Source organism: Oreochromis niloticus, linkage group LG23, assembly GCF_001858045.2.
Source record: "Oreochromis niloticus isolate F11D_XX linkage group LG23, O_niloticus_UMD_NMBU, whole genome shotgun sequence".
NCBI classification, from domain to species: domain Eukaryota; kingdom Metazoa; phylum Chordata; class Actinopteri; order Cichliformes; family Cichlidae; genus Oreochromis; species Oreochromis niloticus.
In genome coordinates this window covers 20,484,921-20,507,451 of record NC_031986.2, presented here as the reverse complement: position 1 = coordinate 20,507,451, position 22,531 = coordinate 20,484,921, and the positions used below count along the sequence as shown (strand labels likewise).

Sequence of the window (22,531 nt, the reverse complement as noted above, 5' to 3'; positions counted from 1 at the left end):
TTGGTTATCTGGTGAGAGGGAAACATGCAGATGAAACCAGGAGATGTCCTTACTGAATCATCAGAGCTGAACAGGTGATGGAGAAACAGGTTTACCTTTTAGGTGACATGAATGAGTTGAAGGGAAGTTATGAACTGTTTCTGAGAGACAAATAACACCAGGATCCTTTTCTACGTAGCTGACAGCTGGTAACTGTGCAGGGGCGGGTCTAGCAAAGTTTTGCCAGGGGTCCATGTAGGGCATTAACAGGGAAAGGGGGGGACAAGGAAATAGTTTTCTTTATTATTCTCATTTAAAATGTCTCGCTTTTAAAAAAATAATTATCTGAGTCTTACAACAAACAATTGATAGATTGATACATATATACCATCAGAACAGTGTACATCACTGTCACAACAGTGTTTATTTTCATTCAAAGGCTTTATGATTTTTCCTATAATGGTGGGCCGGTCTCTAGTCAAAATGCCCGGGACAATTTTTTTGTCCCAGTCCAGCTCTGTATGCAGCTCATCTGCAGTCTGGTGTTACCTACATCTTCCTATTCAGAAGGCAGAATTTCCAAGTTCTGAGTACAATCGAAAGCACCACGACTGCAGTTTTTGTGTTGGATGTAAAAAGCAGGCTAGAATCATGGCGGCGGTCAACGACGGTCCAGGCGTGGAATTTCTCTCGTGGAAATGTGCACATTATTTTTTCCTTTCTATTGGTAGGTGGCACAGTGCACTTGTGGCAAGTAAGCAAGCTAGAAGACTGGCAGTCTGGCTGGGTATCCAGTTACGGAAGCAACACATTAACAAGAGAATTCTGAGTAAAACCAAAGTTACTTTCCCTAGTAACTAGTTACTTTGAGTAAGTAGTTACAGTGGGTTTCCTGCCTCATTTTCTCCCTGCTCTCTACTCTCAGGCACCCAGGAGGTGACAGTGGAGGAGGACGCACGGGTTCCTCGCCTCCTCTTCCTCTTCCCAGATGTTCAGAGTCGACGTTCTCTTCTTCTTCTGGTTTTGAGCTACGTCTCCTGGGCACAGGAACCGGAGCTTTCTTGGCTCTGCGGCTGGCTCTCTCATCCAAAATGGTGACGCTGGGGTATTCTGCGAGTGAGTTGGCAGAGACAGCCGGCGACTCCCCTGGACTCCCCAGCTCTTTAATGGTGTTCAGCTTCTTCGCAGTGACTAGAGAGCAGGAGGAGGAGTGGAGAAATGCACCGGACTGGAAATGAGCCTCGCCGCCAGCTAATACAAAACAAGCTGGTCAGTGCTTTAGTGAACTTCAGTGAACTTTATTTATAGAAGACAACCATATCTGCATAAACTCACTGCGACTTCGTCGTCTGAGTTCAAAACCGACTCCAGACTTGCTCCAGGTTGGAGCGAGAAGTACTTCTGAGATTTAGACACATTGTGCCCTGACTAAAAGATGAGGCGGAAGAGTGGAGGTCATGTCAGGTGAAAAAAGGTAGCGAGTTATGTAGGAAGTTCTTTAAAAAGCAAAACCCACCAGTTCATGGAAACTTTCGGCACGAAGGCTGCGCCTGATGCTTGCATGGCGGCGGATCAGAATCTCCCTGGTTTCGCTGTGGTAGGGTAGAGTGTATTTGTTGGTGTAAGCCATTGTCTGGAAGACGCAGGGAGAGAGAGATCGAACATCAGCATTCACCGTGAGAAAGCAAAGGAATAAAATAAAATACATTTCCCATTTGATTATTCTTGAACCGGCCCTCATTTCTCTATATTTTTCTTCCAAGCAGAAGAAAATTAGAAGTTTCTTCTAATTTTTTAAGTGCTCTTGAGCAATACTTCTCCAGCCTTCTGAAGGTCTTTGAAAGTTTTTCATTGGACATTGGCTGCTTTTTCACTCATTTTCAATCCAGTCTTTGTACCTGAACATTTTCAGAGGAATTATTATTTTTTTGTTTAACCCAATTTAACACTGAACTATGAATAATTCAAGCATAAAAAGGCTCCTAATTCAAGGCATAAAGTAGTTTTGTGTCATGGTTCTGGGTCCTTTTGGCCCAGCATTTTGTGTTTTCTTGTATTCTTGTTGTATTTTGTGTGGTGGGTTATGTTCTGGTTCATTAGTAGTCTTTAGTTATTCTGTTGTGAGTTTCTTATATTCCCTGATTATTTCCTTGATTATTTAATATTTTCCCCTTGTGTCTTTGCCCTCGGTGTCTCTCTCTGTGTGTCTGTGTTTATAAAGGTTGTGTGAATTCTTGTGTCTTCTTTCCTCCTCGTGCCATGTTTATCCACGTTTCCCCAATCAGTCATGTCTCCATGTCTGTCCGCACCTCTGTGCGTGTTCCCGTCACTTCCTGTTTTAATTTGTTAGTCTCCTGTCTATGTGTTTTGCTTTGCTTCTCTTACTTTGAAAGTACCTCTTCTCATGTGTTATGTTTAGCTTTGCGTCCTCTGTCTCATTGTGTGTAATTTGCCCCAGCTTTGTTTCCCATGTGTTTCCCTCGTAATATTCCCTCGTCATTCCCTGTGTATTTAAGCCCTTTGTTCTCTTCTGTCCAGCGTTGAGTTCTCCCTCCTGGTTGTGTGAGTCTCCCCATTTTCCCCATGTGCTCAGATTGTTAGGTTTCCAGTTTAGTTTTGCATTGCTTTTTTTCATCGGCAAATAAAGCTGTGTTCTTTGAGTTTAAGTCCTGCCTGTGAGTCTGCTTTTGGGTCCTATCCTGCCTGCTGCACACAGCCATTCCATGATAGTTTTGTGTGATTCCCAAAGTGGTATTAACTGAAAACTTATCTCAGTTTGGTGTGCAGTATGTCCTTAAAAAATTTAAGGAAACTGGATAAGTGGAGGACAAAAGAAGAAACGTCAGGCTTTAAATCTGTCAGCAGGTGAACAGTATCTGAAAGTTGTTTCTTTAAGAAACAGGAAAAAAAACCAGCAACGACCTGACACAGGACCTGAGAGATCCACCTGGACCTCCAGCTGATCCAACTCGTTCTCACTCCCAAAGCGTAACATATTACACTGTTTCGCTTTGTTACACTTTCGGCCACCCAAACATTCCTATGTTACACGTTCAGAAACAGGAGGAAACATGAGAACCGTTTGGACTGAATCTACACATGTACATTTATTTTACTTTCTCATCATGAATCGCTTTGGAAAACACTATCTAACATGATTAAGGTTGTGGTTAAGGTTAGGGATAAGGCTATGATTAGGGTTCGGGTTAGGGCTGGAATACACGGCTGGAACATGTGTTACCGGAAGGATGGTTGTCAAGAAGCCATTATTAATGAAGGGAAACGGGGAGAAAAGGCTGAGGTATGAAAATTACACAAGAACTGGACTAAAAATCATTGAAACAGTGTCTGATGGAGTGATGAATCCACATTTGAAAGATAGAAGGAGGTCAAGAGAGAGATGCAACAGTGAGTCATCTTGATAAAGAACAGAACAAAAGGCAGAAACATCCAGAGAAGAGCTTTGAATGTCCTTCAAGAAGCCTGGAGAACTATTCCTGAAAACGTCTAAGGAGCTTGGAAAGAAAAGTGTTTGGACTTCTTTAAGTTGCTTGAAGACGTTTCACCTCTCATCCGAGAAGCTTCTTCAGTTTTTCAAACTTGAGTTGAACAAACTTCATTTGACCTTAAAAAAACTGGTAGTTAAAGTTGTGTTTCACCCTGTTCTCTAAAGATTTAAAACTCTGTCAGTTTAGCATCATTTCAAATCATCATTTTAAGGCCTTAGGGTTTCTAAACCAGGCTAAAATGAAGAGAAACCATGATGGTAGTAGATATAATGAAAAGGAATTAAAGCAGCCTTTATCTTAGTTTAAGCTGAACGGCATGAGAGTGTGACTAACTGACCAGAGAACAGCTTAAATCTTGTACATGTTCTTTGGCAGGAGGTCGTGCATTTTCCTCACGTCGGCAGTCAGGAACTTTTTCTTGGGTCGAGACGTCTCCTTCATCTCGTCGCTAGTGGGAGGCAAGCGCAGTGAGCCGTGAATGACAGATATGAAACACAACGTTTTTGTTATCGTTGCCGGCATTGAGACGGGGCAGAGAGTAGGACGCCGCTCTCCATCTGATGGAAAACAGCTTCATCAGCTGCAGCCAAATTAGATTTACTCTAAACATTTAGCTGATGCACTCATCTTCGATGCTAGTGAGCAGATACGGTTTCAAAGTCATGCCTGCTAGTTTATCAGTTATTATTGTGTAGAATAATATACAGTGTGCACGCATAGGTAGGCTGAAAGTCTCTGACATTAAAAATTGTATCTGTCATGCTGGGAAAGTCAATGCTATTAAAGGTTTCTGTGGGAATACTGTTGGTGTTTCTGTTAGTTAACAGCAGGCAAACAGTAAATATTGAACATGTTTTAATTAGATTTGAGAACTCTGTTCCACTCATTACTTTAAAACCACTTTCACTCTTAGCTTGGGTGAGATGCCCAGATGTTTTCCATCTTTTCTAAGAGGATACTGACACATGATCTCCTAGGCCTGTCCGTGGGATCTCCTCATAGCACCGCACGCCTGCAATGCCTCCCAGGAAGCATCCTAGTTAGACATCTGATCCACCTCAACTGGCTCTACTCTGAGTCCCTCCTGAATGACTGACTTCCTCAACCTCTCTGTAAGTGAGAGTTTGGACATCTTTGGATCTTTTTTCAGCAGCTACTGGAGGTTCGGGTCATAGTTTCCTGCAGGAACACAGACTGGCCAGTAAATCAGATCTGAACATTTGCACGTTATTCCCCATGGGATTTGTTTTTTTCTGCACACAGAGGAACTCTCAGTGAACCCGCATGCATCACCACAAACCTAATGAGAGCGTTCAGTCTGCTTATTGGACAGAAATGTCTGGAGGCGGGACCAACAGAAGCAAATACAGGAAGGTGCGGTGTTCTAGTCTACAACACGGAGAATTTGGTGGTGCTCCTGCACATCCCAGAAAGCTGCTGGAAGATGTTTAGCACGAGGTCAGATCATATTCTCACCTAAACAAACGACCGTGGAAATGGAGCTCACCGCCCAGTGAAACCAGAATGACCAGATCATCTGCAAAGAGCAAAGATGTGATCCTCAGCCTACACAACAGGAAGGCTTCCACCCTGGTCTATGCCTCCATAAAATATATGAATTGAACAGGACAACTGACGTAGCCGTGCACTCTCTCCAAGTCCATTAAGTGAAAGTCCAATGCAAAAAAGATACAACATGTCTAAAATGTAAATACAAACATAATACACAGAATCAAGTGTTTAAAGAAAACCATTAGCTCATTTTTAGAGGTGTCTCAAAGAAGTTGGGACAGGGTCATTTTTCCCACTGTGTAGCAGTCCCTCTTCTTTCAACAACAGTCCATGAACATCTGGGATAAGATAAGATAAGATAACCTTTATTAGTCCCACACGTGGGAAATTTGTTTTGTCACAGCAGGAAGTGGACAGTGCAAAAGTTATGAAGCAAAAATTAGAATAAAATAAAATAAGAATAAATACAGTATACAACTGTACAGAATAGAATAAAATAAAATACTATATACAGTAGAATAAAATAGAATAAAATATACAATAAGATAAAGATAGAATACAAATGCTATATACAACTGAGTAAAAATACAACGATGCCAGAAAAGATTATTGCACATTAGTGTTATTGCACATGTGTGGATGTGTGTGTTTGATCCGCTGCAAAAGTCTTTATTGTGGAGTCTTACAGCAGTGGGGAGGAAAGACCTGCGAAATCTCTTCGTCCCACACCGTGGGTGCCGCAGTCTCCCACTGAAGGAGCTGCTCAGTGCTGTCAGAGTCTCTTGCATGGGGTGGGAGATGTTGTCCAACAGGGATGACAGCTTAGCCGCCATTCTCCTGTCACTCACCACCTCCACTGGGTCCAGAGGGCATCCTAGAACAGAGCTGGCCCTTCAGATCAGCCTGTTCAGTCTCTTCCTGTCCCCAGCAGAGATGCTGCCGCCCCAGCAGACCACACCATAGAAGATGGCTGAGGCCACCACAGAGTCATAGGTCTTCAGGAGTGGGCCCTTCACTCCAAACGACCTGAGTCTCCGCAGCAGGTACAGCCTGCTCTGCCCTTTCCTGTAGAGGGCGTCTGAATTATGAGTCCAGTCCAGTTTGCTGTTCAGATGAACACCAAGGTACCTGTAGCTGTCCACAGCCTCGATGTCCATACCTTGGATGTTCAGTGGTTGCAGTGGAGGATGTTTGTGCCTGCGGAAGTCTACCACCAGCTCCTTGGTTTTACTGGCATTGATCTGGAGGTAGTTCAGCTGGCACCAGTCCACAAAGTCTTGAGTCAGTCCTCTGTACTCCTTGTCGTCCCCATCAGTGATGAGGCCGACTATTGCAGAGTCATCAGAGAACTTCTGCAGGAAGCACTGGGTGGAGTTGTGGGAGAAGTCTGCAGTATAGATGGTGAAGAGGAACGGAGCCAGAACCGTTCCCTGTGGGGCCCCCGTACTGCAGACGACCCTGTCCGACACACAGCCCTGAGTCCTCACATACTGTGGTCGGTCGGTGAGGTAGTCCAAAATCCAGGTAGTGAGGTGATGGTCCACTCCTGAGTTCTCCAGCTTGTCCTTCAGAACCGAGGGAAGAATGGTGTTGAAGGCACTGGAGAAATCAAAGAACATGATTCTCACAGTGCTCCCAGCGGTCTCCAGGTGAGCGAGGGAACGATGTAGGAGGTGAATGATGGCATCATCCGCTCCAATGCCAGGCTGGTAGGCAAACTGAAGTGGGTCCAGTGATGAGCTCACAAGGCGCCGAAGCTGAGCCAGGACCAACCGCTCCAGGGTCTTCATCAGGTGGGATGTCAGAGCCACCGGCCTGTAGCTGTTGAGGTCCTTGGGGCGTGAAGTCTTTGGCACTGGTACAACACAGGAGGTTTTCCAGAGCTGTGGGACTCGTCCCAGCCTCAGGCTCAGGTTGAAGAGGTGCTCCATCACCCCACACAGTTGGTCCGCGCAGGACCTGATGACCCTCGAGCTGATGTGATCTGGACCCGCTGCCTTCTTGGCTTTAATCCTCCTCAGTTCCCTCCTAACCTGGGTGGTTGAGAGAGACAAGCTGGAGCCTTGTGTTGAGTGTGTATTGGATGCTGTTGTTGGGGGTGGGGAGGGGTGAGCAGGGTGAATAGAGGAGGTGTGAAGTGTCTGAGGTGTCAGAGGTGGAACAGCAGCAGTGGGGGTGGGTGAGTCTGCAGCCGATGTTGGAGACTGCCTCATGGCTGAATCAAATCTGTTGAAGAAATGATTCAGTTCATTTGCCCACCTCACATCCCTCCCAGGCAGAGAGTTCTGATGTTTGTGGCCTGAGATGGTTCTGAGGCCTCTCCAGACTTCACCAACGTTATTTTGCTGAAGCTGGTTCTCCATCTTCTGCCTGTAGCTGTCCTTCCCATTCCTTATCAGTCCCCTCAGCTCTCTCTGCACCCTTTTCAACTCCTCTTTGTCTTTGGATTTGAAGGCCCTCCTCTTCTGCTTGAGGACAGCTTTAATTTCTGGGGTAATCCAGGGTTTGTTGTTGGAGAAACACCGTACAGTCCTGGTAGGTACGGTGTTATCCACACAGAAATTAATATAGTCAGTAATGCATGTAGTAAGGCTGTCGATGTCCTCTCCGTGGTCGTCACAGATCACCTCCCACACAGTCGACTCAAAACAATCCTTAAGCGCCTCCTCGCTCTCCTCCGACCATCTCTGCACTGTGCGGGTGGCTGGTGGCTCCCTGCGCACTAAGGGCTCATACACAGGGACAAGGTGCACCAGGTTATGATCAGATCTGCCCAGGGGAGGGAGAGGTGATGAACTGTATGCCTCTTCTGCATTGGCATACAGTAAGTCCAGTGTTTTATTGTCTCTGGTTGGGCAGGTCACATACTGGGTGAAGGTGGGCAGTGTGGAGTCCAGTGAGGCATGATTGAAGTCCCCTGATATTATGAGGAGGGCTCTCGGAGATTGTGTTTGCAGTCTGCTGACCACAGAGTGGAGAGAGTCACAGGCTGCATCCGCGTTGGCCGAGGGGGGGACATACGCTGTTATCGCGATAACATGCGAGAATTCCCGGGGCAGGTAGTACGGACGCATGCTAACGGCTAACAGCTCAATGTCTCTGCTGCAGAGTTGTTCTTTCACAGTGATGTGCCCAGGGTTACACCATCTGTCATTCACAAACACTGCCAGTCCCCCTCCTTTCCTCTTACCGCTCTCTCTCGTCCTGTCCGCTCGCAGCAGCTGGAATCCCGGTAGTGTCACGCTTGTGTCCGGAGTTAGCGGTGTTAGCCACGACTCCGTTAGCATCATGATGCTACATTGCCGGTGTTCTGGGAATTTCTCCTACCCCGCAAACCGTCCTACCCGTTGTTCCTGAGCATGTGCGCGCATGCGCACAACACATAAAGTGAAGCAAAGCGCATCCGGCTGTGATTTAATGCTACCCCGTTGTCATATTTGCAGGAAAATAGGTAAGCAGTAAGTATTAGTACTTTTTATTGACGTTGATACTTGAGTTTTTTAAGCCTTTGTGATTGTTTGTCAATATTAAAGTAAAGTCGCTATCTGCTTTCTGCACAAAACTGTCGAATTTGCAGCTTCGGTGAAGTCTGCTGTCAAGTTACTGGACACGTTGTATTTGCACAACACTTCTGAATCCGCAGCTTCGGTGTTTTAAGGCTGTTTCGGTAATGTCGTTATTTAATAAGTTAAATTATTTGCATTGTTAACTGCACGTATTGAAGCTCAGAAGAAAATGTTTACTTACATTCGTAGATATGGAGAAGAAGTGGGAAGAGATTTACGCGTTTATTTCTGCGGGCTCCAACCCTTCAGGATATGACAAGGCTCAGAGGCAAAACCTCAGAAGATATGCCTCAAAATTCCAACAAAAGGGTCAGTAATTTATTGTTAATACTAACAACTCATATATGTGGTTAAATTAATTTATAAATATATATTGTTCTACTGCAGATGGAGAACTCTTTGTTGGAACCAGAAGAGTAGTAAAAACCATGGATGATGCCAGGAAGCTATTTCATGAGTTTCATTCATCTCCAATTGGAGGACACACTGGCACACACAAAACGCTAAATGCAGTGTGTTCCAGATTTTACTGGTTTGGTATGACAGTTGACATTAAAACATGGGTATGTATTAACTGTTTGCATTGTTGTTAAATGCCGTTTAAAATAAGAATTTTTTTTTTATATCAGTTAAAAGAGAAACTGTACGCTTGCAAAATATAAATAAATATGATTAATTAGTGATATTACAGTAATAACCTGTAGGCCTGGCAGAGATTTGAAGACACACACAAAGTTTTGCTGCTAAATTGTTTGTTCGTTAGAGAATATATCATTAATGATGGTTTGTTTTTTTTGTTTTTTATAAATGAGAATGTTGAACATTTACGTGAACTCCATAAATATTTTTACCTTAAAGATTCTGGAATGTGACCAGTGTCAAAAAGTTGGGAAACCACTGACTGCTGTGCAACCGTTGCAGTGTATTCAGGTAAATATTATGCCCCTTTTACCCATCAAACTATGCTTCTAGCTCATATTCATGAAGGCAGGAGTGTTTGCCAACTAATTTTAACCATCGATGTTAATGTGTACATTATACAAATTGTTATTCAAATTATTAATTTGTCCTTGATAGGTGTCTGAAGTGTGGGAACTTATTGGTATAGATCTTACTGGACCTCTTCCTAAAACGTCAAGCGGCTTCCAGTATATACTTACTGCAACTGACTACTTTTCAAAATGGGTTGAAGCTTTCCCATTAAAAACGAAATCTGCATCTGAGGTAGCCAATGAGATGAAAAGACCAATGACAACATAAAAAGGTATGCATAATTTTTATCTATCAGTTTTTAATAACATTACTTATGTTATTCAAACTTAATTGTTACTTAATAATTTATTAATTTCTTTACTTCTAATTAAACTTTCATTACTGTCTTTACATATTTCGATGCCTGCATTTAGAGCCCTCCGAAAACTGGTGAATGACCAGCAGAATAACTGGGATCTGTATCTAGATCCCACCCTGTTTTCACTGCGGTCAAAAGTACACACCACAACAAAATACTCACCTTTTTTTCTGATGTATGGAAGAGAGGCAGTATTTCCATCAGAAGTGCCTGCTCAAGTGCCGGTGAGTGTTTGTCAAATTCTTTCTATGTTAGAACTAAGAATTGAAACCATTTAAGTAAAAAACCCAGTAATGTCTTTATGAATATGATATCATCTTGTTTTAATTGCTAATATCTACAAAATTTTAGATTTCCAACATCATTCTGCCAGACGACAAAAGGTACAGTGACTATGTACAGTCTGAAAGTGAAGCACAACATGCAGTTAAAGAAACTGCGCAAGAAAACATTGCGAAGTCACAAGACAAGCAAAAGGTTGCATACGCCAAGCAGGTCCTGAAAAAGTACAAAAATGTTGTGTACAATGTAGGGGATCAAATTCTGCTTCTAAATATGAGGAAACGTGGGCGAAAAGGAGGAAGACTTGAACCGGATTTTTCAGGTCCCTACACAATTGATGACATCAGTGGAAAATGTGTTGGACCGAAAAACGCTGAGGGAAATACTTTAAAAAGTCTATACAGTATTGACCACATTAAACCTTATAGAACAAGCCACCCTGTCCAAGTCTCAACTCCAACTGAACCTGTTGAGAGTAGCCCATCTTCTGAGATGCAGCCTTGCAGTCCTCAGCATCATCCTGAAGCGCTGCAAAATAACAGACCCTCTGTCATACAGTTTGCACCAAAAATAGCTCAGGTAAAATCAGTCCAAGCACCAGAAGAGCTTGTACCAGTGACCCCCCAGAAACCCAGCACGTAAGAAAAAGGTGGCATAGCTAAAAATCTCATTCTGACCGGTTGGTCAATTGTTGCCAGTTTGGCTAGTCGAATGGATAGAATTTTTTTTTTCTCCCCTCTTGCTAATTTTGACCTGTTGGTCCAATTTTGGCTAATTTCTCCCCTCTGGCATGGTTATTTTGTTGGCCCGTTGGCCCTTGTCTGTTTGTGGCCCGTTGGCCATTGACCGTGATTTTCAAATGGCAACTGTTATTACTAAAGAAACTTATCATATTTTGTTTTTTAGTGAAGTGGCTTTGGGCTGCAAAAGACACCGGGCGTGTGGAGGCAGTCGTTGGGCCATACAAATTGTATGACTCTTCTTTTCGCACACTGGAGGACAGTGGGTGGCTTTCTGATGAGGTAAGTGAAGTAATCATTTTTGGTCCTAGTGGTGGTCTGTAAAAATAATCTTCTTTTAATCCAAACAGGTCATTGATGGATACCTGCACTGCCTCATTAGGAAACAAAAGGCAAGTAAGAACGTATGCCAGTTATTTCACAAAAGCATTTTATACAATTATGTAATCTTTTAAAAAAACCTCTTGCATTTTTCAGGAACCCGTGTATCAGTTGTCTTGCGTTGTTGCAACCTCTCTGTTTTCTGGGAAGTTTAAATGTGTCACCAAGGTAATGTAGATGTTATATAGGTCATATAGTGCATGTTATGTAAATGAATCTAAACCTTTATAAACTTAAAAATATTCCACAGATGTTGTTTCCGGCTGAGGACATTTGGTTGTGCCCACTGAACTTCGGTGCACACTGGATCCTTGTGGTACATTGTTCTTTTTAGCAGCATATTCTTATGTTGAAAATGCTTACAACTGATTATGTTTACTTAAGTTAGTGTACTACACATATTCTACTAAATACCATTTTTATTTTAGGTTGTCAAACCTAAAATAGGTTTGACAACCTAGTGTGGAAAATGGAGTCTCTGCCACACAACAAGCAGATGGACTCCAGCAGTTGTGGAGTTTTAGTGTTGAAGGTATTTAATAAGCCATTGTATTTAATTGTATTTATTGTATTTAACTAGAATTAAGTTAATCAATTGCAATTACTGTAACATATTTTACAGTTTGCCGAACACTACCTTATGAGTGGAGAGGTTACTAGGGTGCTGTCCACTCCAGAAGCCATTGGGCTGCAACGCACAGAAATTGCTTGCGAACTGCTAGAACATCAAAGTAAGTTGAGTCATGTGCTTTTGTATTGGAATAGCACTTTCAGTTTTGTTTAAAAACTGTTATGTTGAACGCCGGTGTGTTTCTAGGTAATGCTGATGACTACTGTGTGGTTTGTTCCATGCTGGAAGCCGATCCTGAGTCCAGTATGATTGAAATGGTAAAACAAATAAACCACAAATGCAATATACAGTTGCTTGCAACATTATTCGGCCCCCTTGAACTTTTCCACATTTTGTCATATTACAGCCACAAACACGAATCAATTTTAATTGTAATTCCACGTGAAAGACCAATACAAAGTGGTGTATACGTGAGGAGTGGAACGACAGTCGTACATGATTCCAAACAATTTTTACAAATGAATAACTGAAAAGTGGGGTGTGCGTAATTATTCAGCCCCCTGAGTCAATACTTTGTAGAACCACCTTTATCTGCAATTACAGCTGCCAGACCTTTAGGGTATGCCTCTACCAGGTAGAGACGTTGTTCTTTCACGTGGAATTCCAATAAAATTGATTCATGTTTGTGAATGCAATCTGACAAAATGTGGAAAAGTTCAAGGGGGCCGAATACTTTTGCAAGCCACTGTAGTAATTATTTTCTCATGAAATTCGTAATGTTGGTTAACACACTTACACACACCCCCCCCCCCCCCCCCCCCCCCTTCTCCCTCTTCAGGTGCAGTGTGACTTTTGTCTCAGATGGGCACATTTTGGATGTGCTCAATATGAGAGCAGCCTGGTCAAGTACTTGTGCGACAAATGTGCATAATTGTTATGAATACTGTTTCTTTTCCACTTCTTTCTCCCTGTGTTCTGTTGGATCTGTAAATATCAAATACATATATCTGTATATATCTGTAAATATATGCTGTCAGTCACAGTAAAGTACAAAGAGCAGCCTGGTCAAGTACTTGTGTAAAAAAAAATGTGCATAATTTGTTATGAATACTGTTTCTTTTCCACTTCTTTCTCCCTGTGTTCTGTTGGATCTGTAAATATCAAATACATATATCTGTATATATCTGTAAATATATGCTGTCAGTCACAGTAAAGTACAAAGAGCAGCCTGGTCAAGTACTTGTGCGACAAATGTGCATAATTTGTTATGAATACTGTTTCTTTTCCACTTCTTTCTCCCTGTGTTCTGTTGGATCTGTAAATATCAAATATACATATATATATCTGTAAATATATTCAGTAAATATATACTGTAACTATAATGGAGTGAGTTCATTGTCAAAGTTTATATAGTCAAGTGTTCCAATCACTTCAATGGTGACAGCTGTATAACTTAAGCACCTTGGCATGCAGACTGCTTCTACAAACAAGTGCCAAAACATGCTACCTTTGTTATTATAAAGTAGAAGCATACTCTGACGGGAAGAATTACGTGCCAAAACATGCTACCGCTGTTATTATAAAGTAGAAGCATACTCTGACGGGAAGAATTACGTGCCAAAACATGCTACCGTTGTTATTATAAAGTAGAAGCATACTCTGACGGGAAGAATTACGTGCCAAAACATGCTACCTTTGTTATTATAAAGTAGAAGCATACTCTGACGGGAAGAATTACGTGCCAAAACATGCTACCGTTGTTATTATAAACTAGAAGCATACTCTGACGGGAAGAATTACGTGCCAAAACATGCTACCGCTGTTATTATAAAGTAGAAGCATACTCTGACGGGAAGAATTACGTGCCAAAACATGCTACCGTTGTTATTATAAACTAGAAGCATACTCTGACGGGAAGAATTACGTGCCAAAACATGCTACCGCTGTTATTATAAAGTAGAAGCATACTCTGACGGGAAGAATTACGTGCCAAAACATGCTACCGCTGTTATTATAAACTAGAAGCATACTCTGACGGGAAGAATTACGTGCCAAAACATGCTACCGTTGTTATTATAAACTAGAAGCATACTCTGACGGGAAGAATTACGTGCCAAAACATGCTACCTTTGTTATTATAAACTAGAAGCATACTCTGACGGGAAGAATTACGTGCCAAAACATGCTACCGTTGTTATTATAAACTAGAAGCATACTCTGACGGGAAGAATTACGTGCCAAAACATGCTACCTTTGTTATTATAAACTAGAAGCATACTCTGACGGGAAGAATTACGTGCCAAAACATGCTACCGCTGTTATTATAAAGTAGAAGCATACTCTGACGGGAAGAATTACGTGCCAAAACATGCTACCTTTGTTAATAAGAGCAAGAAGCATAATTCTGACGGGAAGAATTACGTGCCAAACCATGCTACCTTTGTGAATGTGACCTACAAGCACACTTTAATGGGTAAAAAGAAGTGTCAAACCGTACTGGCTTTATGAATATCAGCTACAAACATACTCTGATGGGCAAAGTTAAGTGGCAAACCGTCATACCTACTTAAATTTGTACTGGAATTATTGTGTGGCAGCAGAAATGTGCATAAATTACGTACAGTAGGACATTTTGCCAAAGTAGGGCAGTTTGTCATAAGGCAGCGTAAAATTATCCTACTGGTAGGACGGTTTGCCAAAGTAGGACGTTTTGTCAGAGGACACCGTAAAATTTTCCTACAGGTAGGACGTTTTGCCAAAGTAGGACGTTTTGTCAGAACACCGGTACTCCCTCTGTGACCAGGTTAGCGACGTGAGCTCATCCATCTTATTGGGCAAAGATCTTACATTTCCAATAATTACAGAAGGAAGAGATGGTCGATAACGTCTCCTTCTCGGGCGACGGCGCTCCTTCCCAGCACGACACCCCCGTCTTTTCCTCCTCAGCTCGCTGGGAATGTCGGGTCTGTCCGCCGGCAGTACCGCTGCGGGACGTAGCGCTAACAGCTGATCCTTACTGTAAACAAAGGATCCCTGCTCTGGGTCCCCAGACACGGGTGAAAAAAGTAGAAAAAAACTAAGAAAAACGACCAGAACTAGCACAAAACGGTAGAACATGGTTGCAGAATCTAATTACTAATACGTTAGTTATAAAAAATTACGAGAAGAAAAAGATAAGAAAGAAAGAAACTCAGAATGAGCAGAGCTGCTGTAACAGGCTGCCGCACACGGGGCGCCGGAAGTAGATACGATCCGGACTTTTCTACTATGATGCTGCTGTAAAAGATGCAGTATGCTGTTTAGTATCGTCCTGATGAAATATGCAAGGCCTTCCCTGAAAAAGATGTCACCTGAATGGGAGCATATGTTGTTCTAAACCCTGTATATACATTTCAGCACAGATGCCCCCCCCCCCCCCCCCCACATACTATCAGAGATGGAGGCATCCAGCTGATAACAAGGTGGATGTTCACTCTCCTCTCGAGTCCAAAGGATGTGGCCTCCATGTTTTAGGATTACAAATTTTTGATCCATATGACCACAGAACATATGGATCAAAAATTTGAACAGGGCAGCACGGTGGCACGGTGGTTAGCACTGTTGCCGCACAGCAAGAAGGTCCTGAGTTCAATTCCACCATCAGGCTGGGGTCTTTCTGTGTGGAGATTGCATGTTCTCCCCGTGTTTGCGTGGGTTCTCTCCGGGTACTCCGGCTTCCTCCCACCGTCCAAAGACATGCAGCTTGTGGGGATAGGTTAATTGGATAATCCAAATTGCCACTAGGTGTTGTTACGGGTTCGAAATTGAGGACGAGAGTAAAACAATGATGGTCCAGAAGAGGTCAATCAAACAATTGATTTTAATGAATACACGCAGCGTGGAGAGGTGCAAACTGCAAAACAGTTGTACATCTCTGCCCAAAATACACTCTAGATTGCTTTTATAACATCAGGGTATTGTAACGCCCCTTCTTGCGTTTACAAGCACATAATTTGCATGTACAGAACATTCATGTATTTTAAGAATTAAATGCAACATAGAGGTTCCTCCTTGTGGCATACTCTTCCGAATATGGTGATGACCTAAGGCCTTTGAGGTCACCATGGACTGGACATCCTTCCGTCACCTGTAACTAAGCAAACTCAAATGCAACAAGAAGCTGAATACATTCAGGCCTTTACTCAGCTACTATTTTACTGTAACAATATACTCAGCCTATAAGCTTTTAAGATTATAGATTTAACTCAACGATTTAAGTGGTTGTAACTGCACCTGTAATAAACATGTTAATATTAGATTATGATAACCCCTGTAATACAAATTATAACATAATGCCAACAACTTCAATAAATGCTAGGATGAAAGGATAATTAATGCAATGATAAAGATGATGGTTATGAACAGTAACCCTAAAATAATTCCTATAATTCTACAATTCCCTCTCTTGACGTCTCTTCCAGAGACGTCACTACACTATTCCCAGGTCCACTACCTTCGCTCTGACCCTCTCTAGCCGCCCCCTGACTCAGCAAATCAGACAACCTCATGTCCTCTAGGTGGTCCAGTAATAAAACGCCAGCTCCCACTTGAAAACACTTCATGCTTAAGTGGTCTCTGCTCCTTTCCTGGGTCCCTCTCTAGTGGAAATCTAGTGGAATGGACCCTCGTCATCAATCACTAAGTAAACTGAATTGGCGCAGGTCTCAAATAAGAAGTAGAAGACACTTGGGCCTTCGCTCAGGCCTGCTACTAGATTTATGTGTATTGTAAGCATGCATGCAATTAACCTGCTATGTTCTCATCTTCCCTCAACATGTATCACCTGGACACTCTTACCAGTGAAGCTTAAAACCCTCTTGGATAGAACATCAACTCTAAACTAGCACAGTTATGCAATGTGTATAAAATGAACTAAACCTGTGAATAGAATGAATGTGATGACAAACCTATTCAATGCAATATGAACCCTGTAAACAATATTACTGGTAAACAATGCTGTAAAACATGTTCTTAATGCAATCATAAAACATCACTGACACTTGCCAAGTTTACTTAGCCACACCTTTCCATTGTCCAAACACAGATGTCATCCAGGACGCCAGCAGATTTTCGATACCTGAGTGCTCATGCATGGTTTTAGATAATTCGATTTTTCTCTCCCGTCAGTGAACTCGGACCTAATTGTTCTGCGAACCCCATCATGGCGTCCCTGGTTTGGTTAGAGAGTCTCAGCAGGTTGTAATGAAATGAGCTGGTAGACCCTTTACCATAATTCAACCCTATGCCCTTATTCCTGCTGAGACACTCATCACCTTTACCTGACCCCTCGCGCTTTTGTCTTTTTTACCGATCCTGTTTTAGCAACTACAGTCTCAGGAAGTGCTGGGCTGGACTGGCCTCCGTGTTCAGACAAGTGGTTCGGAGTGCCCTGCAAAATATAGACAATAAACAACACAGCCATAGTTAATATCATTGCATACAATAAACATGTAGTTGTAAGGAACATTCTAATCAGTTTTCTCATTACGTGTCTCTGATTCGTGTGTTTGCATCATGTTATATAAACTTTGTATACTTTGTAGTGCATTATGCTAAGCAAACCAACCCTTTCAATTCCCCAACCCTATCTGTCTCCTCAACGGGTTGTATGTTTTCAATGTTTCCTTATTATTTTGTCATAAAATAAATCAAACAAATAACTTAAGCTGTGTGACGGCACCTTGCGTTTACGCCAGGCTGTGAGCTGCCCTGAATCTACTTGCTACACCCCCCTTTCACCCAATTTAATTTCTCAATCTTAGTTTAAACTATTCCTGACCTTCCCCTTCTCTCATCTGATCATCTCAAGCACGTCCTGTACCAAATTTGCTTCCTCTTTTCAAGCCCACATTTAATTACAAGCTCTAACACATTTGCCCTATACGGCGGTCTCGACGTGTTTCCTGTCTACTTACAAAAATACCAGAGTTATTCTCAGAACTCAGAGCTGAAGTTCCTCTTTTCTAAGTCTGTATGTTCAAGAAGAGAGCAAGCTGCTAGTCGGTAAACAACTTTATCATCACATAAGTTATTAGGTAAAAGTCACGTAGACACATTTCATGTAGCTAATAACATATATACAATTTTCCTTTGACATATCTGTATGTGTACGCCTAAATTATAACCTCTTATTCTAGAAATCAAAAATAACCTGAAAATAACACTTTCTGCCTCAGTTTTACCATACCTAAATTATCAAAAAACCTAAACATCATCAAGTAATCCTAAAACCCCTTTCAAATTAAACCTTAAATCCTGTAACTCCCCCCTTTTTGTGACACATCTCATGTGTTACAAACTCAAAATCCTTCACTCAGGTTAGGGCATTAAAAGAAAAGGTTAGTCATATCATATTAAGTCTACATGCTCCGGACCTTCAAACCTGTTTTTAAGGAATGAAATCAAATTAATCATCATGTCAAATCTTTTCTTGGCTCCATCCACCGCCTGCATCCTTGGAACGTCCTAGAAACAAAAGCCTGTGTGTTAACCAGAACTTCACATTTCATACTCAATTTCCCCACTTATGATCCAACCTGTGTTATAACACAAAATAAACTTAAACAGAACAGTTATTAATCATGTGTTACCTCAGTTAATGGTAACTTGAGTTACCTCAAACAATGTTTCCCTTTTAGCATTTGGCATTCTATAATGTAATAACATAATCCAACCCCAGTAAATAATTTTCTCAAAACAAACATCAACATCCCCAGAATTAAGTCTTCCACTCCTCCTGTTTGTCAACCTTTTATTTATTTCCCCTCTTGGTCCGATCACTCGCATTCACTCACATGCATTCACACATGATATTTTTTGCTGATACTGCAGCCTTCTGCGCACGTCATCAGATGCTCCACATCAGCAAAATGAGCTCAATCATTTGTTTTATTTCGTTTTTCCTTTTTAGGAAAATAGTTCTCTATACTTTTGACTGGATTGACTCGCTGCAATCCTTACTTGGTAATTTGTCCGCGCCGTCAGTTCACTCTCTTCCAGGCCTGCTTAGAGCAAAAATGAGAAAAAGAGAGCTGATTGTTAGCTCATCAAAGTACAAAACAAAATCACCTGACAGGTTTTTTCTAAGTGCACTGTTATAAAAACTATGGGCCCTTTTAGACATGTCCATGTTTATCAAAACTCCCTCTATTAAAATGAAAAACAACAGCCCCAAAAAATCTTAAACCATCTTAAATTTCACCCATTCAACGCACTGAAAACCTTGTCCAAACTGCACCGTTTTACACACAACCATGTCCCCTTAGACACTTCACCATACTTAGATTCAGCCTAAAATATAAACACGTTATAACAATGTGTCAACACTAAATTATAAATTTCTTGTCCAAATCTGCACCTTCAACAGAAATGCATGTTGAAACCTTAACACCTTATTGAATTATTTTCATTTTCTTTCTATACTAATCACTTACTTTTATCAATCAGTGCAAAAGCACTCCTAACTCACTCTTATAAAACTGCTTTAATCACTTTTCTTCTGTTAATTTCCATTTATTTTATTAAACATTCACACCATTCTCTCACTCATACAACCAGCAAGCTGATCTTCATTGCATACGCTTGTGTTCTTAGCCGGGTTTTCAATCAATATCTCTATGCATCAAGCTTTGATTAGACAAGCTTCATGAGCTTGTCTTTGTAGGGTTAATGCATTTTCTGTTTGTGTGTGGTATTTTGCATCTATGGCTTCGCAGTCTCCCAGACTCCTTCCCAATTCTCCAGTTAAGCAGTCAGTTTTTTCTTTCCCCGAATTACTAGCCCAAACTTTTGATCTCCCACCTTAAATAAAAGCACTCCTGGTCTTCAGCCAGGAGTTAGGGCTTACTTTTCAGGTTCCTGGACACATCATTCTGTGAACAATTCAACCAGAAACTTGCCTTAACATATCCATTGATGTTAACCTATAATTTTCTTCCGACTGCTGCTGTGGAGAATTTGTCCGGTTCTGCTTTACTCCTGAAAATAACAAAACTAAGACATTTTCATTATTATCACAAGTGCCTAAATAACCCATTTCTCTATCTCTGATCAGAAACACCAATTATGCCATGCATGTAAGCGTGTTCTTCCTTGCATTTTATGTTAATTGAGTGTAAACTGCTTCTTCATTGCATCCTATATATTCATATTTAATTTATGCATTTCACCACTGAGCTTTAGATTCAAACTATCTCACTTCTAATTCATTTCAAAAATAATCTCACATGTAACAATTTGTATGTGTGTTTTCTATTCCTTAAGGTAATGACAATTATTTCTTTCATTATTCTCACCTTTTCTAGTGTTTACCTCTTTGTTATGCTGTGGTGGACATCCCTAAACAGTCATGAGTTCAGGCTTTCAACTTTCAATCCAATTATATCCTATATTCTCGCAGTCCAACTCGTCCAGCTTCATCTCTCACTGGTCCTCTCTGCACAATGTCCTGTTCGGGCTTCAAAGCTCCAGCAAACACAGTCTCAACTCAGCTGTTGTCTTCTTCTCTGTTTCTTTACAGTCTTTCTTTCAGATTAAGTCCCAGCGTGGCAAAATATCACTCAATGTCCAGTGCTCTTCCACAATTCTTTATCCCACTGTTCAACTGCCCAGCCTGTATTTTCACAGTACATGTTGCAGTACTCTTACATGCTGCTGCTGGTCGTCAGTCGTCATCAGTGTTAATGGATCAGTGGCACTGTCGTTTGCCTGCTGTATTCAAGTCCACGATGTTCTATCGGTCTTCATCAGGCGATTGACTGTCCTTTGAACTTCTTCTCCGCTTCAGGGACAAAGTGAGAGATCCAGCCGCACAATTTCGAGCCAAAAACTGGCTTATTCTCCCAATTCTTTTAATCTACTTTTCTGCTGCTGAACTCAAGGTTGCAATGTTGAGAGAGTCCACCTGTATTGACACACTAAAGCCTACAATTAGTAATATATTCATTTTTCTTAAAGGCTTCATTTGCTCCATGGGCCTCGTCTGTCTCTCTGTGTTCTTTCTGTACACACTCAGTTCCCATATATGGGCATGCAAAGTTCCTGTTCACTATTTCCTGTCGCTGCAGCCCCGGTACACAGAGCCATATTTCCTGTTCTTCAAACTAATCTAACTCCTTTTCTTTCTAACTCCCCCTTTTCACTTACTCAGACAAATCACACAGTCACTCAAATCAAATACTGACAGCATTCACACAATTAAAATCACTCGAAATACGCTTTCATACGAGTATCTTGGACATGCCTTCCATGATCAGAAAGAGCAAGTCAAAAGAAAAAAGAAAAAGAAAACTGAAACCTCTCATAACATCACTGAAGGTCAAATATCTTCATAGACCCAAAAGTAAGCATATTATTTCCCTAGTCAAAAGTCAAACCGTTCCTCACAAAGTAATTTTTAATCTAACAGCCTTTGTGTTTTGAAACTAAAAGAGGAAGGAACAGCGCCCAATTTAAACTGCGCATGTTGTCACTCAACAACACACACACAGAAAATGTAACTGTATATATTATCTCAAACTGAAACAAAACCCATCTAAAAATCCTAAAACATCTTACTTCGACACCCCAAAACACACATCGCTTACAGACATCTTTTTTAATTAAATTATCTCAAATTCAATTTCAGTTCTTAGAACCCAGATAACGGTCTTAAGTATCAACAGTTTATGTATCCTATCTCAAAACCCAGCAAAAATTCATACAGTCATGGCAAGAAATAAAACTTTACTTACAGTCTTGTAATAAACAAAACCAGCGTCTTAAATACATGCATCAGCCATGTGTAGCAGTCTCTATAAACTTCCTATCAGTCTTACACAGTTTTACCTAGTACAGACACGTGTCAAGCAAACCCCATACTCATATTCTACAGTTATCATGAAATACTTATCATAATCAACAACAGTCACACAAATATAATAAACATAAACTGCATTTCTTCCCTTAAAACACAGATTGAAGTCGTCCTTAACCCTGGCTCTGCAGTCAGTCATTAGCCACTCATTAGTAAACAGGAAATGTCACTCTAAATAAGTCACAGGCATCTCATTTACATAGACACAGACACACTCTCAAAATAACCAGCCTGCTGCAGTGCCCGTGGCAGACAGAGCCTATATACAAACATAAAAATTATAACACAGAGACGTCTGATAAATTAAATAATATTTACAAGGCCTTAAATTGCACAACCTACATAATTTAGACAAAATTTGAATTAACCCTCCAAGGGACAAACTCCAAGTTTTTGATAATCAATGACCCAGTATCAGGTCCAACCTGTGTCTGGTCTAATTGCTAAAGTTCCTAAGTCAATTTAAAAGCGTCCAACGCCCAAGGTCCAACCTTTACTACCCAAAAAAGTGCATAAACCGTTCCAAACGGTAAACTGATCCAATCAGTAGCTATTTAGGAGCGTCGTTGTTCTCCACACTTGCCAAGTGAACTATCCCTCCCAGAGGAAGATGTCGATCGTCACCGACAAATTGGAAGCGTCACCTTCCGACAATGCACTTCCTAGAACATCCCACAGTTCCGTTCTACAGAAATTTACTTGTATTTTAAAGACATCCTATGAAACCACCAAACCAACTTTATTGATG

The 22,531-nt window shown here is 41.4% G+C and overlaps 1 protein-coding gene across 1 annotated transcript in view; it reads right to left on the bottom strand.

The window, feature by feature from the left end:
• Nucleotides 1-829: 829 nt before the first annotated feature.
• Nucleotides 830-22,531, bottom strand: part of LOC100702540 (sodium/hydrogen exchanger 2) — a 32,590-nt gene continuing 10,888 nt past the window's right edge. The window contains 4 exon segments of the mRNA XM_025903260.1: nucleotides 830-1,207; nucleotides 1,315-1,407; nucleotides 1,496-1,612; nucleotides 3,826-3,936. Coding sequence (XP_025759045.1) covers nucleotides 830-1,207; nucleotides 1,315-1,407; nucleotides 1,496-1,612; nucleotides 3,826-3,936 — 699 coding nt within the window.